We start from the raw sequence: 12,678 nt of genomic DNA on the forward strand, positions 1-12,678 counted from the left end.
GAAAATTGTCTCGGCTTGGATCAGATATCTAGGTCAATCATTGCCACTTCAGGCATTTGACCAGGAAATCTGGAGCATGCTCAGCCATCTTTCGCTAAGAAGAACATTCTCCGGAACTCAATGTGTCTGTTCTATTTTCTTGAAAGGTGACTATCCATATTGGTCCAATGAATCACCTAGAAATTTTCGGAATTCCGTGTTTATGAACAAGCTCAGACGATAACTATAGAAGTCTGTGTATGGAAAACTCGACTTCGATTCGGAAAGATACTTGCCAAGCAACCCAGATAACGAAGGAAGAGAAATGACGAATGCTATGATTGTACCAAACCCAATGTCTACTACCCCAATAGAAGAATCTGCTAGCTTGCATTGGTACTCCTACAGAAATTCGTGCGCTCAAAATTTGAAAGCAATTTACTACTGACAGGATCTGTAAAAGGGTGAAGTGCGGCTGCAACGTGGATGCGGCAATTCTTGAAGTGCGGTACATCTTCTACCAGGTTAAATATACTAGAACCCCTGGATTTTAGGTTTCAAGTTGTTCAGCTTATATCTGGAAATTGAGTACCGTCGGTTCAGTTTCAAAAAGAGTTTTTACCGTACAAGCCTTTAGGACTTCTGTGCTGACTATGCATGATGACCATTTATCAAGATCCTCTGTTCTTTCAACATAGAACGTAATACCTAGTAGCTGGCTCAGATATGATAGTTTCATCAATATTCGAGTCCATATATAGCTGAGTCATGCTGTGAGTTTTTGGCTCTACGAAATATCTGCTCTGGGGCTGATGCGTTGAGCATGGAATTCCGGGCTATTCTGGGATGCCTAATGAATCCTTTGTCTCGTTGAACTCTTCAACACTAATTTAATTTTCAGCAATCAAGTTTGGAGTCGGCGATTAAACTCCTAAAACAGAATGTGAATTCCTGGCTAGAAAAGAAAAAGTCGGATAGCATACCACGCACGCACCGTGATCGGGAATTGAGTAACTTGTGGCCTCAGGCAGAAATGTGCGGGGAGCCATCCCGTACACCACGTTTACTCCCCTAGCATTTAGCACCACCCCACGTCCATGGCGTCTCTCTCTCTCTCTTACCTCATCCCATTCGCCCCTTCATGCTAGCATTAAGTTCTCACTAGTAACATCCGCAATTGGGCTGATGACAGTTGGTTAACTAGTTCGGGTAAATTCAACATGCACTAGTCTGTAGCCACTTCTAAGCGCTTATGCAGCTTACTGTGAGATGATCAGACACTACCCGCTTGGAGAATGTGAATGGTTGCGATTTGACGAGGGGTACGTATAGGGGGCCTAGCCTTTAAATATCCACGATCTGCTGCTTCCCAGATCCCCCACATTGGCAGTCCTCACACCTTGTCACAAGCAGGTATTCACGTCGAACAATTTGCCTACCAGTTGAAGTCCAGAGCTCATCAAGATTAGCGCCCGAAATGGCTGAATTTAACACTGATTCAACGCTGGGCTTAAGCGATGATTCCTTCGACTTCATTATTATCGGAGGAGGCACTGCCGGTCTGGTCGTGGCCAACCGACTTACCGAAGATCCCCAAATTCGCGTCCTAGTCCTTGAAGCTGGAACGAATCGCTTGAACGATCCTCGAATTACAGTTCCCGCATTATCTTTGCAAGCATTTGAAGACCCAGATTTTGATTGGAATTATCTTTCTGTCCCGCAGGTAAAAAAAAATCTAATTCAGCTCTAATCTTTCCCAAGTGCATCACTAATCACTCTCCACAGAAAGAACTGAATGGCCGGCAATTGTTCATTAATCAAGGGCGCACACTGGGGGGGATCTTCGACTATCAATATGGGAATGGTGATTTACCCTTCAAGGTCTGGATTGAACGCATGGGAAGGACTGGGAAATCCCGGTTGGGGCTGGGAGGGCCTATCTCCCTACATCCGAAAGTTCCATACTGCAGCACCTCCCTCAGAGGAAGGCAGAGAGACGCTCAGTCAGATTCTGTATGAACAGAAAGATGTAGGCGATAAGGGACCCGTGAATGTCTCTTTCGGTGATCACTACATGCCGTATTATGGCGCATGGATGGAAAGTTTCAAGGCCTTGGGATATCCGCAAACCGAAGACCCGATTAATGGTGCGGGCACAGGTCCTTTCGTCAGTCCCAGTGCCGTCAATCGAGCCAGACACACTCGAAGCCATTCTGCTGCTGCATATCTCGGGGAGGAGGTTCGTTCGCGACCGAACCTTCGAGTCGTAACTGGGGCCTGGGTGGAGAAAATTGACCTGGAAAAGCGCGGCGATGAAGCAATTGCCACTAGCGTGTCTTTCTCTAGGGGAGAGGAATTATTCGTTCTTTCCGTCAAGAAAGAAGTCATACTTGCCGCCGGAGCAACCCAAACCCCCAAAATTCTGGAACTATCTGGCATCGGCGACAAGAAAGTCCTACAATCCCACGGAGTCCCCACAATTGTCAACAACCCAAGCGTTGGCGAAAATATGCAAGAGCATGGTTTAGTCCCGTTTTCATATGAAGTAGCAGACGGTCTTCCATCGGGTGACATGGCCCGTGATCCTGAATTCGCAACTGCCGCCATGGCTGCATATCAAAAAGATGGATCTGGTCCTCTGGGCTATATCCCATTCGCATCGGCATTTATGCCGTGTATGGATCTTTCACCCGAAGACCGAAACCAGATGGTGGAAACCATTAAGGCCTCAATTTCAGACCCCAACACGTCAAAGGCAATTTGCAAACAGTTAGAAGCCCAGGTAAAGCTGCTGAATGTTCCTGAAGAGACCACAGGACAATACATCCTGGCACCATTCCAAATTCACTCTCGAGAGAAGACCCCTCGTCAAGCCTTTAGCCCCAGCCACCCGGGTCTCTTTGTGACTATAGCCATCGTGCTCAGTCACCCGTTTTCACGAGGATCGGCACATATAAGCTCAGCAGATTACCGCGACGCGTCGACTATTGACATTGGCACTTTCACGAACCCAGTTGATCTTGAACTGCTTGCGAGACACTGTCTTCTGGCGGACAAACTTATGGAGACGGAGCCTCTGGCGTCGTTGATGAAGAAAGACGGTGCTAGATTGCATGCGGCCGGGCCGTTGGATCTGGACCAAGCGAAGGACCTGTGCAAAGATCTTGTTATGTCGAATTATCATTTCAGCGGTACCTGTGTTATGATGCCGCAGGAGGATGGCGGTGTGGTTGATCATCGGTTGAAGGTCTATGGGACGAGCAATGTGCGGGTTGTTGATGCGAGTATCTTCCCGCTGGAGCCGAGGGGAAACATTCAAGCAACCGTTTTTGCGGTTGCGGAGAAAGCAGCGGATATCATTAAGGAGGACATGAAGTAGATTGGCTTGATTTCTCTGGCTCAGATTAGTATATTTATCAAGGTTAATTCACGCACTTCTTCAGCGCCGAAATTGCCAGCGGATCAGTTTAACTCAATTATCAGCTACTAGTACATAAGTACATGCATGAAACTGAATTTAAGCTAGGTATTTATCAGGCATCAACTAGTGATTGCCGAGAGTTTCATAATGAGTCTAATACAAATTTCATACTCATATCTGGAAACAAGGTGATGGGAAATGACAACAAGGTCTAGTGTAGTTTAACAACGATCGAACTTCATATCAACAGCATCCACTCCCATCTCGCTCACGGGGCTATTTCCCAACTCGGCTCTTTGGAGACTCCCCGGCAACTCAACCAGCTTGGATCCGGGAACTGGGCGGCCGCGGGATGGTGGAGGGGTTTTTTCCGAGCTAGCAAAAGCGAATTCATGTGGCGGCATTGCCGCTTGCATATCGGATAGAGTGGGGTTATAAATAGAAGACACAGGTGCAGACTGGGGTGAGGAGGTTCTGCGACTTCGCCTGACTATGTAAAAGAAGAAGGCTCCTAGGATGAAAGCGGCTGCGATCATTCCAATAACAATTCCTGCGATACCACCGGCAGAAAAGGTTTTAGATGAGCTCGAGCTCGAGGATGATGCCTCCGCAGTCGATTTATTTGAAGCCGGCAATGTGGGGGACACAGATGTGGAGGGGGAAATTGTCACCGGAGTGGGAATAGACGATATGGAGGCTGAGCTTGAAGCATCATCGTCATTTGTGAATATTTGGATGCTTTGGTAGTTGTTTCCCGAGTCCTTTTTCCACGCGTTGCATGAAAGTCCCCCGCGAGAGGTGCATGATTTGTCATAATAGATAGAAATGCAGACATCTATGTCTTCGGGATCCCATGAGAATTCCTTTCCTTTTGCAAGATCGATCTTAGTGCAATTCACCGTACCAGTTTGATGAAGTATCGTGGCGTTGTTTGTAGCGTTAGTGTATAGGAAGGTCCATGCCTGCGCCAGCGGAATGGAAGTGATGGCATAGAATAGTGTTCTCAACATGGTATAGTGCCGTATTGTATGTGGGTCGATTTAATGGGTTTCAGAAAATTTGAGGGGTTGTAGTTGACAATATGGAGTGAGGCGAGATCCCAGACTAAATAAAGGCCCGCGAAGTCGTAAATTATCGAACGCACCTGAATCTCGTATTTTGTTCAGCTTCGACGAGCAATGATTGCCTGGTTACATTAACGGGGCTCATTTAGACCTCGTATTCTATACCCAGGAGTGGCCCAGTGTAGATCGCTGCTTAACAGAGTTGGGGATCGTCAAACCTCCGTAGACGAGCTTCATTGTTGGTGTTCCAAAGGTGAATGGGTCGCGAATGGGCGAATTGTTCTATTCCAAGGTTTCTTAATCTAGATACGAGATGATCGCCTATATACCTCGCGAGTTGTAAATTCTAAGAAAAATCATGTATTGAAAATGAAATCCTTCCACTGAAGAAATGATGACTTGGCAGCCTCAGGAACTTCTCGTCAGACCCCCCTGCAAAATAAACGAACAATGATTCCGTTGGGGATTACCCAAGGATCACTCAAAATATGTTATTGGGATATTTTAATTTGTGTTTGAATCAAACCTTAACGGTGTTTTGGTGTCTAATGATATAGATGGGCTTCAGCAGCCCTAGAGGGCCTAATTCTGATTGATGATCGACTCCATAATACGAGGTGGTAGCCTTTTTTTAGATCAAAGTTCCCGCTACGGAGTACTCGGAAACTAATTCCTGATTGAACCAATGTGAGCCTTAGGAATAGGGCTAACTTTACTCAGTATCCAGTCCACGGGCTAGGTAGATGAGATTGGTAAAGGTTGGTGTTCGGGACTTCGCTCCAACTTCCAACTCTTCCGGATTTCAGATGCAATTCAATCGACCTAGGGGAATATTCCTGTTGGGGTGTGGGCCTCAGGCACCACCCCAGGCAGACATCTCGCCTTCGGAGCCTCATCTCTCTATATCTCTCTCTCCTAGATAACTCATGCATGCACCATTCCTGGTTCTCTTCTTTATCCTCCATCAATTACACGGCGAAAAATTGAGAGTAAAAATTTGGAATTAGGATCTTGTTCAAGTTTTCATCAATATACACTGGCCTCTCGGGGCATGGCGCCCGAAACATATAACATCAACACAGCACTTTGCCAGCTACAAGGGCTTAGTAACAATGGGTTCGGCAGTTTGGCCCTTCTCAGCGGCAACACGTTCCTGTGACGAACCGAAAGAGCCATATTCCTCCGACATGGCCCTTTCCTCGTCCGGTCGCCAGAAGTCCTTCTTGCCTCCGGCCGCACGTTTCACCCAAGGCGGCAAGAAACCACCGGGAACCTTCCAGGACCAAGGATCCGACTCATCCTTGTTCGGAGGAACAATGCGACCTCCTGAAGCCTTCTCGATAATCCAGGCTCCGCCGTTGAGAACGATATAGCTCAGGATTCCAGCGATGAGACCATATGCAATACTGTATGTGAAAGGCATGATGGCGATGGTGAGGAATGCGGGGATCGCATCGCCGTAGTAGCGCCAGTTGATATCGGCCGCTGCTTTCGCCATGAGGGCACCGACAATCACAAGGGTGCATCCTGTTGCCCACGGTGGGATGGAGGCAAAAATCGGGGCAAAGAATACGGAGATGAAGAAGGCGATGCCAGTCATGCAGGATGTGAGACCGGTTTTGCCGCCCTCGGAAATTCCAGCACCGGATTCAACGAACGCTGTAACTGGCGGGCTGCCTAAGAGTGCCCCGATCGAGATGGAAATGGCGTCGACCATCTAGAAAATATTAGCTTTGGCTCGCTCTGAAGTCATGTGGGGTTTCGCTCACATAGGCTATGGCGCTACCCTCGAAATCCTGCGTTTTCTCATCGATGGTGCCGGCGAATCGGGCCATGGAGTACATTGTGCCGGTTGTGTCCAGGATATCGACATACTGACGGAGATGTAAGCTTTGTGTTCAATGGAAGTGATCACGCATGATAACTAACCAGGAATGTAATAAACGCCAGTCCAAATTGGCTACCATGGCCGGAGATATTCCATTTTTGTGCAAGCAAAGTATGCTTGATGGGATGGAAGGTAACGACCTTCTTGAAGAAGTCAAAGCCGCTGGTTCCGAGATCCGTATATGGGAAATATGTGACTGGGGTGTTTCGGGGCCAGGAGATAATAGAGACTAGCAGGATACCTGCGATCACGGCGCCTTTCACGCGGTACATCATCAACATCGCAGTGAAGATACCACCACAGAAGATACCGACCCACATGGTCGGACTTCGCATTTTGGTACTGCTGGTGCAAAGCTTATCTCCCGGATCGGAACATCCAGCCAGCTCAATGGGGGTATCGGTCGCACCTTGAACCAAGCCGATACCAGCACTGTATGTTAAGCCGATAAGAGCGAGGTACAATCCGATGCCAACGCCAGTGGCAAGTTTGATGGAAGCGGGCAGTGCCCGTGCAAGCCACTGTCGCATACCAATCAAGGTCAAGCCTAAAAAGACCCAGCCCTCGACAAAAACAGCAGTCAAAGCAACAGAATAGGGAACCAAGCCACCACCATGGAGTCCAACAACAGTATACGCAAAGTATGCATTCAGGCCCATGCCAGGTGCTAATGCGATGGGTAGGTTTGCGAAAAGTCCCATGCAAAAAGTGGAGAGTGCTGCAATAGCCGCTGTCGCAGTAACAATGTCGCGCTTGATTTCTTGCACGCACATCAAGTATTCGGGGTCGTTATTACAGAGGTCATCAGTCGGGCAAACACATGTGCCGCCAGTTGCCGAAGTGATCGTGCTGTTGACCGAAATGATATATGCCATGGCGAAGAAAGTGGCAAGACCGGCTCGCAACTCGGTGAAAAAGAAACTACCTTTCCGCTCACGCGGCTATAACAATTACATTAACTTTCCAATTGTTGGTGGTGTTCCATCCAGCATCGGAGACTCACATGGCCAGAATTCTCAAGGCGAAACCATCTCCCCACGGGGCTGCGGGCAATCCGCAGGTTGGTATCGTGGATCCAAGTATTCACACCCATACTGACAAGCAAGAAGATCGAAGCAGCAGCTGCAGGGCGACGCGGGGTGTGGGGGAACCACTGCAGTCGGTCTGCGACAAGGTATTTAAAGGGAGTTTACAGGGAGTAGAACAGCAGAGCTGCAAAGCCAAAAAAAATATAATCAAAAATTGATCCCGGCCCCTCCGCCAACCACACTCGCCTGATAAGGTCTGACAGAAAAAAAAAGAAAAATTTCCGCCTACTTGCCATTCTTTCCAGTTATCTCCGCCTCCGGCCAACTTGGCGTCTTGGCGGTTGAACTGAATGGTTTTACCGGCGCGATTGGCCGCCTGACTAGCCGACAGTTACCCTGGCCATGGGCCATGGGTCCTGGCTCGGCAACCACGGTGGGTCTTGGCGGCGAAAATTTTCTGACAGAAGGCGATAGTTATATGATATAACCTTGGATGCTGATTCTGGAGATTTCAGATGCGTCAGGTATCAAAATTCGTCACTGGGATCGAGGTCAAGGGTGCTTCTCATGCATGAAGCACGCCATGAAACACCGAGGCTGCACCTTAGCGTCTTGGCGGAAGGCCAATTCTTTCCAGAATTATCCTCTTATCGCGATATATGGCTGAAGGCCGGGGGTGACAGTTGATAGACAGGGTCCAGTGATAAGGCCGATCGGGGCAGGCCGATCGGACCAGAAGCTTCAATCAATCCGCATCAGATAGGTTTTTATACCTGACAGCGATTACAACAAACATATACTGTACTCCAATTGGTGAACAACACTCTGTGTCCACATGATCTCTATCTAAATCTGATCCTCGAGATCTTAGCTCGATTTTAATACATGTTCCGGAGGTAGGCGGTCGTCCGGCCAAATGAATCTTCAAATTAGTATCCCATATCTATCCAGTCCACTATATAAACGAAAACCCAGGAACGAATGAATTTGATGCGCTTCATGATGGAAACCTTAAGCTCCTTGCTCATCCCTCGTTTTTACACAGATGCACGAGGTTCCTTCTCGGATGGCGTAGTCTCGACCGGCCCGAAAGCCGGTGCGAACTTGGACTTCTTCCTCAGGGCCGGGCCCCACTTGATGAATGCGAGGGGGATGGGCACCATTATAAGAGCCAAACAGCCAAGTAGTGTACCAGCCCATTGTACTCCGAGGTTTTGGAACATCTGTTTGGAGAATAGAGGGAACGCAGCGCCCACTGCAGACCGCATTATTGTATTTGCGGCAAATACGGAAGCGGCGCTATAGACGATCAGCTTTGCAATCCTGTATCTCGCGACGAAATAGAATAACTTACAACATCAGGTAAGAGTCGATCAAATAGTTGAAGCATTGCAAGAAGATCACATAAATTCCAAACCCAGTAACTACACCACTGGCAGTGGGTGCCATCCAGTGAATTGACTTCGTCCAGCCAGTCCAACCAAACCAAAACAGCCCGATCGTAAAACAGATACCCCCGAGAATGGATGGCGGGAGTCTCCATTCGGGAATTGGTATATTGTTGTTGTCGGCAAGTTTTTTCGCATATGATCTTTGATCATACAAGATGTAAGCACCAGCCAATATCTCGCCTATGATGAGGCCAATGAATGGGAGACTGCCAACTCCCAAGTTCATCCCGTGAATTCCTTGGAAGACCACCGGGTATGCACTGAGTAGAGCATACATTAAGCCATAGACAAAACTCATCCACAGAGAAATCTTGACAAAAGTTAGCAATTACACACGAATATTGGAAAGAGAAATCATACTAGAAACACAATAGGCTCCGTGAAGAGCATTCGAAATGGGCGACTGAAGTTGTTGGTGATGATTTCTTCCCAGTCAAGCTCGACTTCTTCTTGTCTAGCTCGGATTCCCCAATTGTGTGTTTGGCGACGGAGGGTCTTTGCTTTTTCAACCAAGATGGCTGGTGCGTATGTTTCTTTCAAAAAGATTAGGCAAAGTCCCACTGCCAGGAAGCCCATAATACAAGCAATGTACATTGTCCACCTCCAGCCCAGGTAAGACATGGTGATGAAACCTCCAGTAAAAGGCGATGCAAACGGGCCGACGAAAACAGCCATCGCAAACATAGCGATAGCTACACCTCGAGTCTGGTTATTCCAGATGTCTGCAAAAACAGCTGGAACAATCGCGATTGGACTGGCTGAGAAGAAACCAGCAAAGAATCGGGTCAACATGAGAGTTTGAACGTCTTTAGAAGTAGCAGCTGCCACCGTAAATAGCGAGTATCCGAACATCCCCACGATAATTGGCATTTTCCTCCCAATCAGTTCACTCATGGGCGCCCACAGCGTCGGACCCGAGGCAAAGCCCAGGACGTACAATGTCACACCGAGAATAGCGACTTCAGTACTGATGTGAAAGTTGGTTGCGATTGCAAGTGAGGCGGATGAGTATATGGCACTTGCAAAGGAAGATACGAATGTCGTATAGGCCAAGGTGGCGGAGATTATGATTCGTTTCTTCAGCGGCCAGTTTTGAGGATGCATAGGGTCATCTGAGCCGGTGAACTCAACCACGAACTGCTCAGGATCTGGCAAGTCGGGAGGGTAAGGCTTTTCTGCACCCATAGGTAACCATTTATCTCGTGGAGCAACCCCGGGCCCAGATCCTACTGTTGTCTTATGCTGTAGTCGAGACGTCTCAATGCGCTCGAGCTCAACATTGTTGAGGTTTGTCTGCCGGCGACTGAGGGTACCCGATCGTGTGTCTGCGAATTGGGAGGGACGACGGTCGCGGGCCGTGGGCACCTCTGTCAGGTTGTCGCTGCCGCTGGAGATGGATGGGGGTGGGGATGACGATGATGGGAGTGGGGAGCCGGCACGCTCCATGGCTGGAGGGCAGATGAAGAAATATTAATTAAATTGAAAAGTTTTGGTGTTACTCGAAGATTTATAGAATAAGGGAATCATTTCCTTTTAATTCAGAATACATGAATTTCTTTTCGTTGGTTCCTGGCTGGACTTTATACGAGACGATTGTCAGCGTCATCGAGTGATGTCTTCCCCGGTCGATCCGATCGACGCCGTCCGAGCCGGCAATTGTCATTAAAATGCGTATACATAGCATTTTGACTCTGTAAAATACTACTTGATCATGATTTTATAACCATACGGCGGACTATTTATTATCATCGCACGAATACCAGTATATAGATAGCTTTCTGGAAGCTCGCGCGAAGTGGTTGCGATAAATTAATTGATCACCGTCAGCCGGATCACCTGCCGTGAAAGACATCGGCCCGCGGTTCGGTAGATAGTATAGATATGGTATCAATTCATCTTCAGGGTGGGGGATTTCCGAGACTCTCTATACCTTATGGACCCCGGAATATCTGGCACCGTATAGTTAACTACTAAATTATTACAAGGCAAGTCACTTTGGGTTGGGACCAATATGCCTCAGGCATCAATTATTGTCACCCTCTCCTAGATCCTCTAGACATTGGCATGTCATCACGACTTTGATGGTTCTGACTTTCATTCAATTGTCTAATTCATATATTCTCTCTGTCCAAAGTTTTCGGACTGGTGAATTTCCAAGGTTCTTGCTATATGTGTTAGAGTGTATGGCAGTAACACATGAGTTTCCAAGCCTAGAAGTTCCGAGCTTCACGCTCACACTCACACCTCTCTTTCTCTCTCTTTCTCTCTCTTTTAGTCAGCGGATGCATGCATAATTTGCCCATGGCTTCAATCCTCTGACTATATGCAGTAGAGGTTGCGAACTAGCCCCCACTTGAGCTTACGGACCCCAACTGTTGCGGGCCAAAGAAAGAGACAACTGGATTTCCACATTTAGCTAAGATCGTCAGTAATAGGCACCAATGGCAGGTCCCTATAAATTGTTTGTCGGGGTGAACACGACCGGACACTATTTTCCAACGCTTGTCCAATTTTCATTTAACCTACGAGTGGATTTTTGACCCGACTTTATTCCCGTCCATCACCTTCCACCTTTCCATTTCCTCAGCACTGAACGTTATGGCTGACACGCACGGCACCTGTGACCCCGCATTCGAGTCGGTCCGTCAGCTTCTTCAAAAGAACATCGCGAGTGGCGAAGAGCTGGGCGCATCTTTGTGTGTCAAAATCGACGGCAAGAATGTCGTCGATATCTGGGGAGGTCATACAGATGGATCAAAGACTCAACCCTGGAAGGAGGATACCATAACACCGGTATGGTCTTGCTCTAAAGTTGTGACCAATCTGGCTGCGCTCATCCTGGTCGATCGCGGCTTATTGGACGTGAATGAGAATGTTGCCAAATACTGGCCGGAATTCGGCGCAAATGGAAAGGAAAATGTCAAGGTGGCTCATATCCTGAGTCATTCCTCTGGTGTTTCAGGCTGGGAGCCGTCATTCGGGATGACCTGGGAGGATGTCTATGATGTCAAGTCAGCGAACGAAAAGCTTGCTGCACAGGCACCTTGGCACGCTCCTGGTGAACTCAATGCGTACCATCTAGTGAACCAAGGCCATCTAGTCGGTGAACTTGTTCAGCGGGTGAGTGGCAAGTCACTGCGACAATTTATTGCGGATGAGATCGCGAAACCTCTGGATGCGGACTTCGATCTCGGAAGACCAGAAAGCGACTGGCCACGTATTTCTCCCGTCGTTCCTCCTCCTGATGTTGATGCCAGCGCATTTGCCAGTCTAGATCCCAACGGCGTCACAGCAAAGACCTATATGGGATCTCCTTTGATCGGCGCTGGTGAGAAAGCCAATACACACGGGTTCTGGAAAGCAGAAATGGGTGGTGTGGGTGGCATTTCTAACGCACGAGCTCTGGCTCAAATCGGCTCTATCATGTCTCTCAACGGTACTGTCGGTGGGAAACAGTATCTCTCGCCAGAAACTATCGACAAGGCACTCCAGGAACAGATCTCCGGACCTGATGCAGTCCTCTTTTTCTATATAAGGTTCGGACTTGGGTTCGCTCTGCCATCTCCAGAGTCTCTGCCCTGGATTCCAGATGGCCGTCTCTGTTTCTGGGGTGGATGGGGTGGCTCAATGATTATCATGGATCTAGACCGCCGATTAACCATTGGGTATGCTATGAACAAGATGCAGCAAGTCGCAATAGGAAATGATTGTTCCAAGGCGTATGTTGAGGAGATTTATCAAGTTCTCAAGAATATTTGACTCGGGACAGACATATAGCTAGACTACAATGCAGGCCACCTTGACAACTTGAAAGATGATTAAGTAAATTCCCGTGTCTTTTTTAGGC

General features: G+C 48.1%; 5 protein-coding genes across 5 annotated transcripts; 2 read left to right on the forward strand and 3 right to left on the reverse strand.

The window, feature by feature from the left end:
- Positions 1–1,456: 1,456 nt before the first annotated feature.
- On the forward strand, positions 1,457–3,358 carry N7533_009780 (GMC family oxidoreductase; the record flags this gene model as incomplete). Its single annotated transcript, XM_057106430.1, has 2 exons — positions 1,457–1,702; positions 1,802–3,358. 2 exons carry the CDS (start codon positions 1,457–1,459, stop codon positions 3,356–3,358), a joined length of 1,803 nt encoding a protein of 600 aa, XP_056957879.1.
- A 263-nt stretch (positions 3,359–3,621) lies between these two features.
- Positions 3,622–4,410, reverse strand: N7533_009781 (EGFR-like transmembrane domain-containing protein; the record flags this gene model as incomplete). The annotated part of the gene is made up of 1 exon (XM_057106431.1): positions 3,622–4,410. One exon carries the CDS (start codon positions 4,408–4,410, stop codon positions 3,622–3,624), a length of 789 nt encoding a protein of 262 aa, XP_056957880.1.
- A 1,147-nt stretch (positions 4,411–5,557) lies between these two features.
- N7533_009782 (NCS2 family permease) lies at positions 5,558–7,445 on the reverse strand (the record flags this gene model as incomplete). The annotated part of the gene is made up of 4 exons (XM_057106432.1): positions 5,558–6,181; positions 6,234–6,338; positions 6,394–7,293; positions 7,356–7,445. 4 exons carry the CDS (start codon positions 7,443–7,445, stop codon positions 5,558–5,560), a joined length of 1,719 nt encoding a protein of 572 aa, XP_056957881.1.
- Positions 7,446–8,417: 972 nt separating this feature from the next.
- On the reverse strand, positions 8,418–10,277 carry N7533_009783 (MFS transporter; the record flags this gene model as incomplete). Its single annotated transcript, XM_057106433.1, has 3 exons — positions 8,418–8,679; positions 8,735–9,141; positions 9,192–10,277. 3 exons carry the CDS (start codon positions 10,275–10,277, stop codon positions 8,418–8,420), a joined length of 1,755 nt encoding a protein of 584 aa, XP_056957882.1.
- Positions 10,278–11,429: 1,152 nt separating this feature from the next.
- Positions 11,430–12,590, forward strand: N7533_009784 (serine hydrolase domain-containing protein; the record flags this gene model as incomplete). The annotated part of the gene is made up of 1 exon (XM_057106434.1): positions 11,430–12,590. One exon carries the CDS (start codon positions 11,430–11,432, stop codon positions 12,588–12,590), a length of 1,161 nt encoding a protein of 386 aa, XP_056957883.1.
- Between the last annotated feature and the right edge of the window lie 88 nt (positions 12,591–12,678).

This window comes from Penicillium manginii, assembly GCF_028828005.1.
Source record: "Penicillium manginii strain IBT 31320 chromosome Unknown utg000006l:1.0-4164085.0:1.0-4166146.0, whole genome shotgun sequence".
Lineage (NCBI taxonomy): Eukaryota > Fungi > Ascomycota > Eurotiomycetes > Eurotiales > Aspergillaceae > Penicillium > Penicillium manginii.